This window comes from Muntiacus reevesi, chromosome 1 (assembly GCF_963930625.1).
Source record: "Muntiacus reevesi chromosome 1, mMunRee1.1, whole genome shotgun sequence".
Classification (NCBI taxonomy): Eukaryota; Metazoa; Chordata; class Mammalia; order Artiodactyla; family Cervidae; genus Muntiacus; species Muntiacus reevesi.
In genome coordinates this window covers 133,914,903-133,934,860 of record NC_089249.1, presented here as the reverse complement: position 1 = coordinate 133,934,860, position 19,958 = coordinate 133,914,903, and the positions used below count along the sequence as shown (strand labels likewise).

At 40.4% G+C, this 19,958-nt stretch overlaps 1 protein-coding gene across 12 annotated transcripts in view; it reads right to left on the bottom strand.

The window, feature by feature from the left end:
- Positions 1-6,907, bottom strand: part of PTGER3 (prostaglandin E receptor 3) — a 239,154-nt gene extending 232,247 nt beyond the window's left edge. For 3 of the 12 annotated variants that reach the window (XM_065910976.1, XM_065911041.1, XM_065910968.1), the window contains exon 1: positions 5,791-6,898. In XM_065910976.1, the coding sequence (XP_065767048.1) occupies positions 5,791-6,684 (894 nt within the window). In that variant the 5' untranslated portion in view covers positions 6,685-6,898. Of the gene's footprint in view, positions 1-2,959; positions 4,954-5,790 lie in introns of those variants that run through there. The other 9 variants (XM_065910957.1, XM_065911026.1, XM_065910985.1 and 6 more) reach the window with 6 other exon arrangements.
- Between the last annotated feature and the right edge of the window lie 13,051 nt (positions 6,908-19,958).

Genomic DNA, 19,958 nt, shown 5'->3' with positions numbered 1-19,958 from the left:
ACAAATCATCGATCATCCTCTGTTACAAATGCCTTTAGTGCATATTCTGAGCGTAATTCCCAGAAAAATGATCCTATGGAAACTTTCATAATTGAGTTATTGACCTTTACAGCTTTTTCAAAGGAGAAAGGCCAATGAGTCACATGTATGCTACAACTCTAGACCATCTGAATGTCTTCAAATAAGATGGCTTAAGAATTTGTTTAATTCTTGGCTCTCTCTAATAAGATACAAAAACCTACATTTTAAGCCCTGATTTATCTCATTAAGCTTCAAGTTATATTTGCTTCTGGATATACCACTTAGATAATCTGCTATCTCCTTACGTATGGTGTCCAAAAGCCCAAGTCACTCAGAAGCCCCCACTCTTCAGTTCAGTTCAGTCACTCAATTGTGTCCAATTCTTTGTGACCCCATGGGCTACAGCACGCTAGGCTTCTCCGTCCTTCACCAACTCCTGAAGGTAGCTCAAACTCATGTCCATTGAGTCGGTGATGCCACACATCTCATCCTCTGTCATCCCCTTCTCCTGCCTTCAATCTTTCCCAGCATCAGGGTCTTTTCCAATGAGTCAGTTCTCATCAGGTGGCCAAAGTATTGGAGTTTCAGCTTCAGCCTCAGTCCTTCCAATGAATATTCAGGACTGATCTCCTTTAGGATGAACTGGTTGGATCTCCTTGCAGTCCAAGGGACTCTCAAGAGTCTTCTCCAACACCACAGTTCAAAAGCATCAATTCTTTGGCACTGCCGCCTTTCTTTATAGTCCAGCTCTCACATCCATACATGACCACTGGAAAACCCTATTCTTACAAAAGTACAATTGACCAAGCAGTCTCCCTCTCAAATGTCTCATTCTGGGTCATTAAACCATGATTCTCCCAAATAAGAGAAACAGAAAAACACATGGAAAAAGAGCTTAGATATCTATTAGCTCTACTTTAAGTCAAACAAATCACTACAACAGGAAAAAGATGAAAAATAAACTCAGAGTCACATATCTTGAATTAGAAATCTGGTTCTAATATTCTTTACACTTCAGTTTTTCATCTGAATGAAGTAGAACAGAGTGGCAGTTTCACAGCATGCAGCTAAATGAGGTAATGCATGTGAAAATACTTACCACAAAGAGTAGGACATAGTTGATGTGGAAGAAATGTTTGTTGAGTTAATCACTCTTTACTGTTGCTATTCAATTGTTAAGTTGTGTCCAACTCTTTGAGACCCCATGAGCTGTGGCACACCAGGCTCCCCTGTCCTTCACTATCTCCTGAAGTTTGCTCAGATTCATGTCCAGTTGAGTCGGTGATGCTACCTAACCATCTCTTCCTCTGCTGCCCCCTTCTTCTTTTGCCTTCAGTCTTTCCCAGCATCAGGATTTTTTCCACTGAGTCAGCTCTTTGGATCAAATGGCCAAAGTATTAGAGCTTCAGCATCAGTATTTCCAATGAATATTCAGGGTTGATTTCCTTTAAGATTGACTGGTTTAATCTCCTTGCAGTCCAAGGGCTCTCAAGAGTCTTCTCCAAAACCACAATTCAAACACATCAATCACTGCTTAAACTGACCATTTCTATCAGCATTACCTTTCTTTCTCTGATTTATCTCTTTCCACAATCTCTACCCTTAGGTCCTAACAGACCTGAAGAAGCAAGGTGTCTGATCTCACTTTCCCATTTTCCAGCCCAAATATATCCACACACTCTGCCAATCTTTTAAAAATTAATTCCCCTATTCAAAAACCCAAAATAGAGGTTTTATAGCCTACAGGCCAAAGAACACAGTCCTCATCCTGCGTTTATCCTCAATCCATCCACAGAACTTTTTCAAACCATTCTTCCTGTGCTTTCAGCATCCACCCTCCGTACTCTCGTGAGCTGGGTTCCTGGACATACACACTCTCAGGTGTGAGGTCAAGCTATGCCAGCCCAACTCTTTCTGGAAGCCTACTCTGGCAAATTCAGAGGGATTTCTTCCCAGAGCCAAAGGCATTGTTAATTACATCTAATCTTGTATTATTCTCTAATTGTTTCACTTACAAATGTGGGAATCCTACTTCTCTGAACAGATTATAATGCTTTGACCAGTTTTTAATGTCTACTTAATATCCCTCCACAATGCTTAAAATGAATTGTAGTAAACTAAAAAAAAAACCAAAAAACAAAAAACCTAAGAATTCTGAATAATCTAAATTCTTATAAAAACAAATTATAGAAGATTTTTCCTATAATGTCAATTCATATGCTTAATCATTTTCCCTGAATTAACATCTTGAATATAGCACAAATTTATAGGCAGAGAAAATATTAGCAACTTAATAATACTTTTTATAACACTATAAAACACCATTACTTCTATAAAATAACCTATTTTATTTGCATCTATCTATTTTATTTTTATTTGCATCTATTGTTCACATGTAGTACATTTAAGGCAAATTTTCTATGTCAAAAAATGTCAGTGATTCCTAAAACTTAAAAAACACTACATCTATGTTGCAAAATATCTCCTTGAGTCAAAACATCTCTGCCCACATCTGTGGCTATTGAGCACAGAATTTGCTGGTTCAAGATTAAAGGCAGAGTTCCTAAGGTTGCTTTTATACAGTTCCTGAGTCGTGGATGAGAAACTCTGTTTCCTCATTCTCTCTTTTCACAGTGTAGATAGCTTTTCGTCTACTATTTTTAAGATGGCTACAGTATTAGCCACTTACAGTGTTGGTATTGGAGTTGTACCTGTTTGAGGCGTGCCTGGTGTACAAAAGGGCAAACTGTCCTGATGGCTCCCGCTGAACAACAGCCTCGGGTTATTCCTGCTTCTGGAAACTTGGCCAACATGTCAAACAACTGGACTATTTGGTGATGGTACTTCATAAAAAATCTAACAATAATAAGTCAAACATATTGCATTGCTGAGCCAATTGACTGATTTCAACAGAATTTGATGCCTTATATTGACTAAGAAGTGTAAGTCATCTATCAATGGTGACATCACTTCCCACTGTATTCTCACTTAATTTCAGATTTTCTATTGTATAGCTTCTGGGGAAAAAAAGTTTAAAAGCTTTTGTTTGCACCATAGATAAGCCTCTATTTAAACCAGATAAACCCAGAAACGGCTCCTATTTACACAGCAGGAATTTGCAGCTAATTCAGTTGGGATGTTTTCTTATTATGGTATCTATTCTTTGCTAAGTTTTTCAGCAGTGACAACTGAACATTATTGTCTTCACATTAGTCCTCCAAGATAAGATACACTCAGAGTCCTTTTAAGTAAGGATTTTGGGTAATTAGATTAGTACCCTGTGCCCAATTTTTTTTTTAAAGCTAACAGGGAATCTATATTTTATAATTAGGGAAAACATATTAAAAAAATCCCTCTCAGTTCAGAATTTATACACTAAAAATTCAGTTAACTAAATTCTAGTGTTTTCTTTCTTATAATTCCCTAACCTATTAAGAGAGCAGTTTTGCCATTTTCTTTCCTTTGAAATAATTCCAACTTTGTACTGCAGATCTTTCTGAAGATATTTGGAGATTTAACTTCAGTGGTGCATAAAACAGAAGATAGAATAATTACTTTAGTTCAAAAAATACCTATTTTGAAAACCACAAATTTCTTCTCTTTGATATGATCACATGTTGAATTTGTTTAATGTTTTTATGAGAACTGACCCAATAAACTTTGATAAAATGCTGCAAACCAATAAAGTTTACATGCAAATATTAACTGAAATTAAGTAAGATGAATTCCAAATACAGGGTTTCTTAAGAGTGAGTTTGATCATCCCAGGTTTCAGTTTTCAGAACTGATCTAAAGTCTTCATAAGGCCACTGTGCCCATCATATTAGAAGCACAGTTTTGAAATAAAAAACACACTGCTTATTTTCTCTTCTACTTAAAAAAGCAATAACTATAAGTCTGCTTAACTGTATGAGTAAGCATTTTATTCATATGATTTACCTTTTTCCTTGGATATATAGAGCACACATATAGAGTGTGATAGAACAAACTCAAATACGTGGGACTCAAATGACTATTGTGAAAAATTCAAATATTCTGTTTGCCTTTAAAGCTACATTAACTATCAATTGTAGTAAAGTGCTTATTATTTAGAATTCTTTTTTTCTTCTATTTAACTACCTACACACAGTAGAAGTAAATATGTCTAAAATTGGTGCTGGCTTTGATAAGCCACGGTGACGACATCAGCCTGACTTCTAGCTTCTGGAATGCAGAACTGAGACCTTACAGCGATTTGTGGACTATGCGGTCCCAACATAACTCTCCTTGTCACAACCTATGATCCATTCCAAGCCAAGACTCCTGCTCTAAATATACTACACAATTAAACAAAAGTATTCTGGAATATGGGTGTTGTCAAATGCAGGAGTGGTGGGGGTGGGGTGGGGTGAGAGGAGAAAAGGAACTACAGTTCTGTTAAAAAGTACAAGGATTTTAAAATTGTACATGATGTACGACAATGTTAATGTACTTCATATAACTTAATTGCACACCTAAAACTAATGGGAAATTTCATGTTATGTGTATTCTATCACAATTAAAAAAAGAAAAGCTCCGGACTTCCATGGTCCTGCCATGAAGATTCCAAGCTCCCAATGCAGGGGAGACCGGTTGGATCCCTGGGTGGGGGAACTAAGATTCTGCAAGCCGCAAGATACAGATAAAAACTAAAACTAGAAAAAAATGTAAAAAACCCGATATGTGGGTGGTTTCTGAAAACTGTGGATTTCAGGAGTGTTTCACAACTGTCTAATAAGTTTCTAGGTCCGATGTGTCGTCTGTTGTAACCCTGTCACAGTGAGCAGGTCGCTCTTGCAGGAATATTTACTGAGCTAGGTTGCTGGGGGCCTTCGTAGAAAGGCAATCATTCATCAGGAATTAGTAAAGAGCACTTACACCAAATGTCGAGCTAAAAGGACCGCAGAGGAAAACCTGGAAAGTAAGATGTAAGAACAGGTGTTAGACAAGGAGCATGTGGAAACGTCACTTGCTCCCGGGCTGTGGGCCCCGTGAGGAGCTGCTAAGTGCAGAAACCTCTACTTCCTGTCCCAGGAAGGGCCTTACCATCAGCCCCGCGCAGTGACCACAAGGACAAGCCAAGGCTGGTCCGAGGGAGTTAGCAGGCCTCGGGGCCCACCGGATGACTGTGGGTTCTAGCACTTCCTAGAGTGCGCAGCGCAGTTTCAAAGGACGGAGGCTGGCCGAGGGCGAGACGCCCGCCTCTCGACCCTCCCGCCTCGCGTCTGCCTGCTAGCAAGGCGAGGCGCGGCTGCTGCGGGAGGGCGCGCACTGGCTCAGTGGCTGTGCCTGTCCGCGGGGTGGCGGGTGCGGGGGGCGCCGGAAAGGACCTCTGCAGAGTGAAAATCGACTCAGCGTGCGAGGGGAATTTGAAATAAGGAGAAAACCCAGAGTACCGGGCTGGAGTTGTCATCGCCATTCTATTCTGCTCCTAGTGCTCCCGGGAGAAACCAGTTTCTGCACCAGCAGTGAACTAACACTCTTACTCTCTCCGATTGGAATGTGAGCACCCCTGGGATCTCCAGGCGTGCACAGCCATAGCCTGATGCGATGCCTAGCACTTGGAAGGTGCTCAGCAAGTAAATGAGGAGCTATGTTCTGAAGCCGAGACCAAGAAGCGCAGGTGGAGCCCTCTCCTGAGTTCGCCTCTTGCAGACACGCCCCGGCAGGTGTTGGCACTTCCCAAAGTCTCCCCTGCCCGCCGGCGCGCACGCGCCCACCCCGAACTCCCCAGGCCCTGGAACTACCTACCAGCAACGGCGACCAGCAGACCGACAGCACGCACATGATCCCCATGAGCTGGATGGCCGTCTCTGTCGTGATTCGGCCCCACTGGGCGCTGGACTGCGACGCCGTGGCCTTGGCCCTGCAGCGGGACACCAGGGCCTTAATGGTGGCCAGGTTGCAGGCGAAGGTGACCACCAGCGCCGAGAGCCCCAGGATGGCAAAGGCAGAAGCGAAGAAAACGTTGCCCCAGTTTTGCCGGGAGCTAGTCCCGTTGCCCTCAGGCCGGGTGCTAATGAAGCACCAAGTTCCAGGCCACTGGACGGTATACTGGCCTACGCCCAGCACCGGCAGGAGGGCGAAGGCGAGCGCGGCCAGCCACACGCCCAGCAGCACGGCGCGGGTGGCGCTGGTCTTCATGTGGCTCGAGTACCAGTGCGGCGCCCGGGTGGCCAGCGCCCGCTCGACGGCCATGGCGCTGGCAATGAAGAGCGAGGAGAGCCCAAAGACGGTCATGGTCAGGCCGAAGAAGGTGCACAACCTCCCCGATGGGTCGAGCTGCTCCCAGTGCTGGTGGGACAGGTAGAGGACGATGACCACCGGGCTGGTCAGCAGCTGCCCGACCATGTCGGTGAGCGCCAGCCAGCCGATGCACAGCAGGAACGACTTCTTGCGCTTGCTTTCCCGGCGCCTGTAGCTCTTCGACACGAGCGTTATGGCCAGCGCGTTACCCACGAACCCGGTGATCATCATGGTCATCGAAAAGGCTACGGACACCGAGCCGCAGTCCTCGCTGGGCTCCGGGGGCAGCGTGAGGTTGCTCGGCGCCTCAACCGCGCGCTCGGCCGCCCAGATGCCCGGGTCGGAGTGGTTGAAGCGCGTACAGAAAGGGGCGCTCGCGTGGTCCCGGGTCGCCTTCATATTGCCTTGGAGGTGAGGCAGGGACGGCACCTTGAGAACAGCGACGGGAGCCGGCCGACCCGGCGCGGGAGGCGGCGGCTGTCGGTGGCGACCGGGGCTGGGGCTGGGGTCGCGGCTAGGCTGCGCTCCATGATGCGGGGCGCAGCCGCCGCCTCACTTCGCCACTAAGGCGGCGGCGCCAGGGCTCCGAGGCCAAGCAGGCAGCCGCGCCGTCGGCTCCCAGGCGTCCGGAGGTGCCCGGCGCCTGCTATAAGCCCGAGGGGGGCGGGGCGCCCGTGGGCGTGGGCCAAAGTGCAGTGGGAGGAGGATGCAGAAGCAGCCGAGAGCCTCCCTCTCTCCCTCTCTCTCTCTGTCTCTCTCTCTCGCTGCAGCTTGATCACTGCTTTGGCCGCCTGGGCACCGAACATCCTTCTACTACCGAAGGACTCCTCTCGAAATGTTCCAGCTCCTGCCGCGACCGGCCGCCTAGCCAGGCTGCCCCGCGCCGCCTCCGGTTCTCTGCCAGAGGAGAGTCGGTGAGAGACTGGGGCGAAAAGGTCTCCCTCGGCTACCCCACCTCAGGCAAGTTGCCAAGGTGCCCGCCTTCCTCCTTCTCCATCCACGGAGGCTCGCGCAAGGACCGAATCTTCCTTCCGGCGCTCTTTTGTGACCCTGACAAGTTGTATCTTACCTACCTGACCCTGCTGAGTAATCTAGGCAAACCACACTGCTGATGCGTAGATGAGCGTGAACATTTTTCCCTTTCTACTTTGGGACTCTCACATGATCTTAAGGAGGCCAGGTTGCTCTGTCCCCAGGGGAGCACTGAAACTGTAAAACCAATAGTGCCATAAGATTTAAGGGAATAGGTACAGGAAGACAAAATAAAATCAGACTGTCGGATTCAAAAATAAAGAAATTCCAACTACCAACCCCTTCCATCACCAACCTAAATTCTTCTCCTTCCTTAACTTTAAATATATATATATATATATATATATATATATATATATATATAAATTAATTAAAAATATTTTTAAAATTTAGCTAGGGCAAAAGGGCCTAGAGGCAGGTGGCTGCCACTCACTATTTCACTGTCTCAGCACATCTGAATTAATGAAATCAAAGGCTGCTAGCCTGTGGGAGTGAGGGGAGGTGGGCCAGAGAAACAAGGCAAACTCTTACAAAGCCTGCAACCATCTTTCTCCACCCTGGACCATTCTTATGCAATTAGGACTAGAAACTGCATTTAGATGTTATGAAGGTCTTCACATTTAGTGAAAATGGGCATAATCAATCAGTAACATCTTTTATTAAGCCAATATTTAATGTGTTTCACAACCATTTCCCTATTTTTTCTCAGACATCCTCCAAGTATTATTACTCCCCCCCCCCCTTTTTTTTCTGTATATCCAAATCCTTTTTTTAAAGCCCTTGGCGCAAGCTGTTCCTGAATCCAGAATTTTTTGGACTTTACAAGGTAATAAGGTGCATGTATTACTCCCCTTTTAAGGTGAGGTAACTGAGGCTCCTGAAGTTAAAGGATGTGCCCAAGTCTTGCAGCAATTCCCCAGTCTCCAACTTCTTATCTGAAGCACAGTGTTCTTTACATAGATACCATAACCACTCTCAACAGGTGATAAGACCAGCAGTTCTCAAATCTAGGGAGAGTCTAGTTTTTCTGCCTTTTCATCTTGTCGGGGAAATGGAAAGATTTTAAAAATTATTTACGAACTTCATTTTCCCTCATATTTAAGAAATTAGATCTAATCATTCAGCTCAGTCGTTTCCGACTCTGTGCGACTCTCTGGGCTGTAACCTGTGAGGCTCATCTATCCTTGGGATTCTCCAGGCAAGAACACTGCAGCGGTTTGTCGTGCTCTCCTCCAGGGGAGCTTCCTGTCCCAGGGATGGAACCCTCGGCATCTCCTGCGTTTTCTGTATCGCAGGCGGATCCTTTACCGCTGAGCCAGTCGGGAAGCGCATTTACTCAGCCCTATGAAGACCAATACTCAGACTTTCAGAGCAAGACTGGGTCAGTTCAGTTGTTGTCTTTTCCAGCTTAGTTGATCTCCTTATTGGATATAAATGAGTGGTAAGATATGAGAATAGAGTATGTCCCCTTGCATTCTTTCTATGCTGTTGTTTTGACTCTGTATCAGAGTCTGGAAAAAAAAATCATTATAGGGCTATATAGTTTTTAAAGGAGAAAAAGCGAAAATGAAATGTAAACTCTATTTTAACAACATGCATTAATCACATCACTAATTTCATTTTGTGGTTTACTGTTTTTTTCTTTTACTTTTTTCAAATTTATTTGTAATGCCATGTGTCTAATGAGAACAACTAAGAAGGAATAGAGAAGTGGTTCATTTTTTAAATCTTCCCCCAAGCTTTTATTAGTTTTAATTAGTCTCAAACTCATATTTGTGAAAATGTTTTTCTAAAGTGTCATTTGAAAAGTAAAATAATATTCGATGGTATTCCCAGATACAGGTTTTATCCAAAGCATTGGATTGAAAGTACATATCAAAATTTAATGTTATAGCAATAAAACTCTAGTGTAACTGTATATTTATTTTAAAATTTAAGACCTTTCATGATTTATACAGCAAAAAAACTAAACAAAACAAAGCCAATCTACAATGACATCAAAACTTATTATTTACAAATATTTGACCTCTTTGAAAATTTTGTTACCCTCACTGCAGTACACACCAGTTAGACTACATAAGAGTTAAAAGTATAAGGGCATATAGTATCAAACAGTTAATGTTAGCCTCTCTTAACTCACCTCCACCAATGCCTTAAATGTACTGCATTTCAGAGTTTTTGTATAACACTTTCCTCCTTTCTGTGTATTGATTCCTACGTTGTATGTTTTGTAGCTATTCACCTTGAAAACAAGTAATTTGGAGGATCTGAGCTGTCACTATAGAATGCTAGCACAGAATGACTCCAGATCCATACTTCTTGGTGTCAGAACAGAAACAGTCTGAATTGTGTTGCTCTGAAACGTCACCGCCCTCTAGTGACCCAAAGGTTAATAACATGCCATATAATTTCTGAACAATACATGCTTTGCTTAGGGACCTCTGATACTTTTCATAGGGACTTAACTCATTAATACATAACTGTTGTCATTCTGTCTTTGAGTGTCTGTTTAATCAGTATTCCAGTGAGGATTAAAGTTATAAAGTCAGGTGACTGAAAGACCACATATTCAAAAACTTTTAAAAAGATTTTAAAGCATGTATTCACCCATTATGTAATTTTAACTGACATTATGCCTAGAAGTGATTTTAGTCCATAAATTTAAATCCCCTATTGTATCTTACATCTTAAAATTCATGACATATGTCAGTACTTAGCTAGTGCTGATGAATTTATTGTATATACTTCTACTGAACTTCTATCAGGACATCTTAAAATAGACATAAATTAAAAAAAAAAAATTAAGTCCTGAATAGTCACTGGAAGGACTGATGCTGAAGCTGAAGCTCCAATACTCTGTCCATCTGATGTGAAGAACTGACTCATTGGAAAAGACCCTGATGCTGGGAAAGATTGAAGGCAGGAGGAGAACAGAACGACAGAGTATGAGATGGTTGGATGGCATCACCAACTCGATAGGCATGAGTTTGAGCAAGCTCTGGGAGCTGGTGATGGACAAGGAAGCCTGGTATGCTGCAGTCCATGGGATAGCAAAGAGTCAGACATGATTAACTGAACTGGAAAAATTAATAGTTTCACACAATCAAGCCCTTGATTACCTGAAAATATCTGCAGTTCTTACTCTATAGAGCCAACTACTAATTTCAGCATGTTTTCAAGGCATTTATTCAATAAATATTGGGTCTTGTCTGCCAGTCTAGTAGTTAAGACTCCATGCTTCCAATGCAGGGGATTCAGGTTCAATTTATGGTGGGGAACTAAGATCCCACATGCTGAGTGATGCAGTCAAAAATAAATAAATAGTGAGCACCCACTCTATGTCAGACACCATACAGCTGTCAAGGACACAAGAAAAACAAAAGTTTCTACAGAGTTTATATTTTAATGGAAACTCTTGATTTTTTACTCAAAATAACAGAAGAAAGAATGCTAAACTCAGTGGCTTTTGTGATTTGTCATGAAATCAAGAAACCCAATTTTAGAAACAATGTACCGTTTTGATGAAAAAGTGGAAAAATGTGTACAGTCTTCAGGATCAAATAAGATTTATCTCAGGAACACAAGGTAGATGTAGCTCTCGAACAGTAATCAATATAATTAGTAGTTCAGCAAAATAAAGTAGACACTTTAAGTCTTTTCTAAATCAATTATCTGGATACCCTAAGTCCCTTTTATTGACTGCCTCTTTTCCAAACTTTTCTGTTTCATTATATGCTTAGTAATTTTTAACGGAAAACTGGACATTAAAGTTCATATACTGTAGTGACTGTGGATTTCATTTTTCTTCTGAAGATTACTGATTTGGTAGTGATGGGGTGGTCCTTTTGGCAGTTAACGTGCCTGGATTCAAAATGCTAACATTTTCTCTTCTGATAGGCAGCTACTGTTACCTCTTGTCTCTTCATGGCTACTCTTTAAGCCTGGTTTCCTGTGAATTGATCTATCCTATCTAATGCAAAGAGCCAACTCATTGGAAAAGACCCTGATGCTGGGAAAGACTGAAGGCAAAAGAAAAAGGGGGGTGGCAGAGGACGAGATGGTTAGATGGCATCACTGACTCAATGGACATGAATTTGAGCAAACTTTGGGAGAGAGCAGAGGACAGAGGAGCCTAGCATGCTACAGTCCATGGAGTCACAAAGAGTTAGACATGATTTACCAACTGAACAACAACATACCTGTATGATTTGTTGGTTGTTCAGTAGTAGGGGTCATTCTGTCTGGTTTATTTGCTTATAGGGAGTCTCTTCTAATTTCCAGCTGTTCTGTCAGTTGGGGCTGTGCCCTGGTATTTCAAGCCTGTGAAGCTTCAGCTTGCTTTTTAAAATTAGATTCCAGGGTGATTTGGTCATTCACATATAGTTTGGCTGTCAAATGTAGATTTGGACAGACGTTCCAGTTCACTCTTTCTGTGGTTCTCATTGTTTGAATTTCCTATTTAAATCTGCAGCGGTTTTTTTAACCTTGAACTCCAATCTCATGCACTTTTTGCCAATGAGGTGGCAATTTCTCTACTACTATTTCCTATGAGATAGTCATGAGGATTGGGTATCACCTCAGTCCAAAAGGCCAGAAGTCTTAATCCTTACCCGTCAGTTGGTTTTATGAGATTATTTTTTTCTCCTAGTTCTGTGTGCTTTTGAATGCTTTCCAATAAATTTAAACAGTTGTTGTTTTAAATCTTTTAATCAGACTTTTTAATTGGTATCTGCAGGACAGTGATATTGGCATAATGACATACGTGCAGTTCAATGGAATAGTATGCTTGTTAGTCCATTGAAATTTATATAGATGTGTGTGTGTGTGCTCAGTCGTGTCTGACTCTGTGCAACCCCATGATAACTCACCAGGCTCCTCCGTCCATGGAATTTTCTAGGCAAGAACACTGGAGCGGGTTGCTATTTCCTTTTCCAGGGAATCTTCCTGACCCAGGGATGGAACCCTCAGCTCTTGTGTCTCCTGCACTGGTAGGTGGATTCTTTACCACTAGCTCCACCTGAGAAGCCCACTTTATATAGATATGTAGTTATATATATATGTTTATATAGATATATAAATATACAGAAATATAGATACAAAGATATGTATATACACATACATACATAATAAAATTCAGTTAATTTTCAGCAGTGTTAAGGTAATTTAGTAAGGTTTTCACAAATGGTGCTGGGAAAACTGGATACCTATATGCAAATAAAAATGAACACAATCCTTATCTCATACCATACACAGACTATCATTAAATAAATTTATTTAATCTTAAGACTATAAACCTTCTAAATTAAAATAGGAGAAAAACCCTTGTGATTTCTTTACGCTCTCATTGTTACTACAAGTACTCCTATAGCTTTTTCTTGTCTTTTGAACATTTAACAAATGTGATTTTCTCTTCTGGTCATATTTATATGTAGAAATTCTTTATAATCTTCTTAAATACCAGAATAACCTTTTTTTTTTTTTTGAATGTTTGGAGCATAATTTTTCTGAATGTTTAGGTTATAATTTTTTGTTATTAGCAGCAATTGTACAATAACATTTTTATATTTATTGGTGTGTACATTTGTGGGGCTTATTTTTATCATGATAAATCCTTAGGAGAGGATTGATACAGCCCAAATTTGTATCCACAGCCTATACTTCCCCTGGAATTCCGGCTTCGTTTATCCAACTGACTGTCATCCCACTTATAACCCAACACCACAGTATGTTCAAATGGAACTTCAAATTTTCTTCCCCACTCCTGGTTATACCCGAGTCTTCCCCATTGCAATATATAATAATGCCATCCACAAACTCAAGCCAGAAATCAAATGGCCATCCTTGACTCTTCATTTTCCATTGTTTCTCTTTTCCAACCCATTAACTAGTAATATTAATTCTATTTCCAAAATATGCATTCACTGTCTCCATCTCCACAGCCACTGTCTTGGTTCAGGTCACTGCCATCATTTACCTAATCTACTGCTATTGTTTTTAATTGTCTTGGTTTTATCATTTTAAATTTTATTGTGACAAAATAAGCTAAGCAAAGCTTAAGTAGCATGTAGATTTTATTTTAAAAAAATTGATTGATTTGGCCATGCTGAGTCTTTGTTGCTGCGTGCAGGCTTCTCACTAGGAGCGTGGTGGCTCCTCTTGTTGCGGAGTTCAGCTCTGGAGCATGCGAGCTTCAGGAGTTGCAGTGCATGGGCCCAGTGGTTGTAGCTTGCAAGCTCTAGAGCACAGGCACAGTAGTTGGGGTGCACGGGCTTAGCTGCCCCGAGGCATGTGGGATCTTCCTGGATCAGGGATTGAACCTGTGTCTCCTGCATTGGCGAATTCTTTACCGCTGGGCCACCAGGGATGCCCATATATTTTTAAAGGTTAATGATATTTTCTACACCTGTCCTTATTTTCACTTCCAAACTAACCAATATGAACAGGCTGTGGTGTACGACTTCAGATTTTTCTTTATGCTCATACAAAGGTACATTGACTTACAAGGGTTCCTGCTGCTCTGTTTGCTGGCTCTGAATCACAATCTGAGTAAAATATATTTTACTGTTAGTTTGGATCTCCCTAACTAGTAAAGTTAAATCCATTTTCACAAGTCTATTAACTTCTTCGTTGATTTTGGTGCACTGCCCATTGGATTATCATTATGCTATTAATTTGCAGGAGCTCTTTGGATATTTAGATACCCACCACCTGTTTCTCATTTTCCTAACCCTATCATTTTGCTTTTAATTTTTGTGTGTCATGTTTATTACCGTATGTAGAAAATTTGTTCAGTAAAATGTTCATCTTTCCCTTTATATTTTTAGGATATTGCTTAAGAAAGTTAAAGTTTCTCCTTAATTTCTATACTTGTTACATTTGGAAAATACTGCTTTAATAATCATGTTTAGCCATATAATAAACTAAATCATAATTCTTCTCTTAAATACCATTTTATCATATACTAAATTTCTATATAGCCTAGAATCTAGATCTTGCTTTCTAAGCATCATTCTCCAAAAAGAACTACTAGAGCTCCTTGGAGAAATGACTGATTGATGGCTGTGGCAGGGAAGATATGAGCCTACAGCATCTGTATTAGCAAAAGTTAGAGTGCTCAAAAGACAAAAGGATGGTGATATGTCAAAGAAACACAGAAGTCAACGTAAAACAGTTCCCAATGGCTAACTGGAACAATTTGACCAATAAAATATATAATGGAATCCTGAATATAATCCAAATATAAATACACACAGGTCCATACTGCTGTAAATGAGTAAATAAATGAATAAAAGAGGTAAACCTGCTTAATATATGTAGATACTCCCCTCTCCAGGAACTGAAACATAGTCCCCCTTATTGAGGGTATGCTTGACTTCATGACTTTAAGGCATTTATTGTGCTTTGAGTTTCAGATACGGCATTTTTAGATAAAGATTGATGGCAATCCTGCATCATCAGAAAATGGTATTTTTTAAAATAAGAGTATTTTAGACTTAAGGTATGTATATTATCCTTTTAGACATAATTTCACACACTTAGTAGACTTTGGCATAGGGTAAACATAACTTTTATAGGCACTGGCAAGCCAGTAGGTTTGTGTGAGTTGCTTTACTGTGATACCTGCTTTACTCTGGTGGTCTGGAATTGGAAAGGCAGTATCTCCAATGTATGCCTGTGCTTCCAAAGAATATAGTATAAAAAGAAAATAGTAGTACATTTATAATGGAGAAATCTGGCAAACCCTGTCTTAAAAGTGATGACTAACATCTCCCAATAATGTCATGTGGATATTATCTCTTGACATGTGATGAGGAAGGCACTTCACTCCTACAGTAACCTTTCCAAAACCGATAACCCCAGTTTAATCATGAAAAGAAAGTAACAGATAAACCCCAAATGAAGATCATTCTACAGGATACCAGACAAGTACTCTGGTGGTCAGGTATTCTGTAGAATACCTGGTAAACTGGTGGAAATTAAAGGAAATCTGGATTTAATGGTAACGTGTGAATATTGGTTTCTTGTATTCTTGCAAATTATGCCGAATATTAAGGGTACAGGAACTCTTGTTATCTTTAAGTTATATATATATATATATATATGTACTCCCCCAAAAGATATATAAGGGTGTATTCTTTTCTGTAATCTCTTACTTTATTCCACTAAGTTATCTATATTTCTAGGTGAATAGTTTTGACTGGCTCAGATCACAAACTCCTTATTGCAAAATTCAGACTTAAACTGAAGAAAGTAGGGAAAACCACTAGACCATTAAATGACCTAAATCAAAATCCATTACGATTATACAGTGGAAGTGACAAACAGATTCAAGGCATTAGATCTGACAGAGTGCCTGAAGAACTATGGATGGGGTTTGTAACATCATATAGGAGGCCGCGATCAAAACAATTCCCAAAAAGAAATGCAAAAAGGCAAAATGGTTGCATGAGGAGGCCTTACAAATAGCTGAGAAGAGAAGGAAAGGCAAAGGAGAAAAGGAAAGATATACCTATCTGAATGCAGAGTTCCAAAGAATAGCAAGGAGAGATAAGAAAGCCTTTCTCAGTGATCAATGCAAAGAAATAGAGGAAATCAATAGACTGGGAAAGACTAGAGATCTCTTCAAAAAATTAGAGATACCAAGGAAACATTTCATGCAAAGATGGGCACAATAGATGACAGAAATGGTGTCAACCTAACAGAAGCAGAAGGTATTAAGAGGTGGCAAGAATACACATAAGAACTATACAGAAAAGATCTTAATGACCCAGATAACCACAATGGTGTGATCACTCACCTAGAGCCAGACATCCTGGAATGCAGTCAAGTGGGCGTTAGGAAGGATCACCAAGAACAAAGCTAGTGGTGGTGATGGAATTCCAGCTGAGCTATTTCAAATCCTAAATGATGATGCTGTGAAAATGCTGCACTCAGTATGCAAGCAAATTTGGAAAACTCGGCAGTGGACACAGGACTGGAAAAGGTCCATTTTCATTCCAATCCCAAAGAAAGGCAACGCCAAAGAATGTTCAAACTACCGCACAATTGGGCTCATCTCACATGCTAGCAAACTAATGCTCCAAATTCTCTAAGCTAGGCTTCAGCAGTATGTGAACCGAACACTGTCGGATGTTCAAGCTGGATTTAGAAAAGGCAGAGGAACCAGAGATCAAATTGCCAAGATCCGTTGGATCATAGAAAAAGCAAGAGTTCCAAAAAATTTCTACTTCTCCTTTATTGACTACTCCAAAGCCTTTGATTGTGTCGATCACAACAAACTGTGGAAAATTCTTCAAGAAATGGGAATACCAGACAACCTGACCTGCCTCCTGAGAAATCTGTACGCAGGTCAAGAAACAATAGTTAGAACCAGACATGGAAAACCAAACTGGTTCCAAATTGGGAAAGGAGTATGTCAAGGCTGTATATTGTCATTCTACTTATTTATCTTATATGCAAAGTACATCATGTGAAATGCCAGGCTAGATGGAGCACAAATTGGAATTAAGATTGCTGGGAGAAATATCAACAACCTCAGATATGCAGATGACACTACCCTTATGGTAGAAAGTGAAGAGGGACTAAAAGAGCCTCTTGATGAAAGTCAGAGTGAAAAAGCTGGTTTAAAACTCAACATTCAAAAAACAAAGATCCTAGCATCCAGTTCCATCAGTTCATGGCAAATAGAAGGGGAAACAATGAAAACTGTAACACTTTCTTTTCTTGGGCTCCAAAATCACTACAGATGGTTGACTGCAACCATTTCTTGCTCCTTGGAAGAAAAGTATGACAAACTTAGACAGCATATTAAAAAGCAGAGACATTATTTTGCCAACAAAGGTCTGCCAGTCAAAGCTATGGTTTTTCCAGTAGTAATATGGATGTGAATTGGGACTATAAAAAAAACTGAGTACTGAAGAATCGATGCTTTTGAACTGCTGCGTTGAAGACTCTTGCAAGTCCTGGGACTGCAAGATCAAACCAATCAATCCTGACGGAAATCAGTCCTGAATATTCATTGGAAAGGATGATGCTGAAGCTGAAACTCCAGTACTTCGGCCACCTGATGCAAAGAAGTGACTCATTGGGAAAAGACCCTGATGCTGGGCAAGATTTAAAGCAGAAGGGCTTATATATGGAATTTAGAAAGATGGTAACGATAACCCTATATGCAACACAGAAAAAAATCACAGATGCCTAGAACAGACTTTTGGACTCTGTGGGAGAAGGCGAGGGTGGGATGATCTGAGAGAATAGCATTGAAACATGTATATTATCAATTGTGAAACAGATCACCAGTGCAGGTTTGATGCATGAGACAGGGTGCTCAGGGCTGGTGCACTAGGATGACCCTGAGGGATAGAATGCGGAGGGAGGTGGGAGGAGGGTTCAGGATGGGGAACACATGTAAACCCATGGCTGATTCATATCAATACATGGCAAGAACCATTACAATATTTTAAAGTAATTAGCTTCCAACTAATATAAATAAATGAAAAAAAAAAAAAAAAAAAAAAGCAAGCAAAGGGGACGACAGAAGATGAAATGGTTGAATGGCATCACGGACTTGATGGAGTTTGAGCAAGCTCAGGGAGTTGGTGATGGACAGGGAAGCCTGGAGTGCTGCAGTCCATGGGGTGGCAAGGAGTCGGACACGACTGAGTGCCAGAGCTGAACTGAGCTTCATGTAAGCGGAATCAAATAGAGCACACATACTTAACTTCCCAAGTGAATCTGAAGTGTTTTTTGTTGCTTGTTAGTGTCAGTTAGGTCAAGTTGGCTGATCTCCCCATTTTTGCCATACAGTTCCATTAAGTTTTGCTTCATGTTTTCGACTTTTACTTGCATAAACACTTATAATTAGGCTTTTGACTTACGTGATTTTTTATTCCTATTCTTTCCTGTTTTTACTACAGGAAAGAGTGAAAGAGAGTGACAAAGCTGGCTTAAAACTCAACATTCAAAAAACTACGATCACAGCATCTGGTCCAATTACTTCATGGCAAATAGGTGGAGAAGCAATGGAAGCAGTGACAGACTATTTTCTGTCTGTGATACAACTGCAGTATTTCCACCCTTTCACTTCTAACCTATTTGCATCTTTATGTTCACAATAGCTTTCTTCTAAGAGCCTATGGGTCTTGCTTTTATGTCACACATTTATCTAGTGTGACAGTCTCTCTTATTACTGAAGTATTTGAACAGTGGTTGGGCTTAAACGTATTTTCCATCATGTTTCCTTTTTCTGCCTCCTCTTGCATTATTTGTGATTCCATTTTTCTCTTTTGTAAGTGCATTATGTGTAACTCCTGGTTATGTTCTGTGGTTGCTTTTATAGTATACATCTTATCAAAATACCTTCAAGATACATACCACTTTGTTTATAACCCTACAAATAGCTCACTTCCATTTCCCCCCCCTTTTGACCTGAGCAACTTCTGTTTACTTGCACCTAAGTCTCACAATCTATTTGCTTTAAACAATTATCTTTCAGTGACTTAAAAAACAAACCTATATTTAAGCACATAACACTTTCTGTGCTATTACTGCATATATCCAATTTCCATCTGATACCAATTTTCTTTTGCCAAAAAATAAATCTAATTTTTGTATTAGAGATTCAACTTTGGAGAAGTTAAAAAGTTTACACACATTTGAACGGGTACATATAGAACAGTAGGCCAATTTTTTAAAATACCTTTAAAGATACTGCACGATCTTCTGTTTTTCACTGCTCCAACAGTACTGGCTGTCATCCTTACCGTTTCTATATAAATGACTTTTTCTCTGGCTGCTTTTCATCTATATCACAGGGTTTCAACAACTTGATTATGAATAGATCTGCTTAAATTTACATGTCTATGCGTAGACCTTGATGTGGAATGCTTTGTGAGCAGCATTCAAACTCAAGGATTTTACATCAAGTATTTCAGATTCATTTCCGTAATGTGGGGAAAACGTTACAAGTTAAATGTCCCAATATCCTCCTGGCATTTTTTCTATTGCAGGGTTTTAGTAATGCAGGTGCCACAGCACTGGGTTATGCAGCCTGAGAAGTACTTACATGGTCTTCATTTCTGGTACAGAATTAACAAGAACACTTTGCGACCTTTCCTTTTTGGTGCTTCTGTGTATTAAAAACAGTGTGATATACGGCAATGCAATTTTGTAATTCCAACTACACCATTTACAAAGGTACAAATATTTAACTTTCTCTGATCGTGGTCACTAGTATCACATTAAAATTCTTAAGCTCTAATAGCCACATAATCCAAATTACAATAAGATGATTTATCTTTTCTGCTCAGAATTCTGATGTGAAGCATTTAAGCATTGAAAAGGCAACATTTTCAGCAGATTTGAATAATTAGAGGCAATAATGTCATTAAGAGGATTAATGCAATTACTAATTTATCAGATTTGTGTCATCCACATCACTTCCATGTTTTATTTTCAGGCTTTTAGTTCACTAAAGAGCAAATAACTCCTTATTTATATTTCTCATAATAAATGTCCAAATCATCTTTGCCAATAAAATGAACTTCACTGGTGTAGTTATCAATATTTTATGCTATTTTCTATTAAAAGCTTTTAGGGCCTCAAAACCTATTAAATACGGTTGTAACTAGTCTATGTTTACT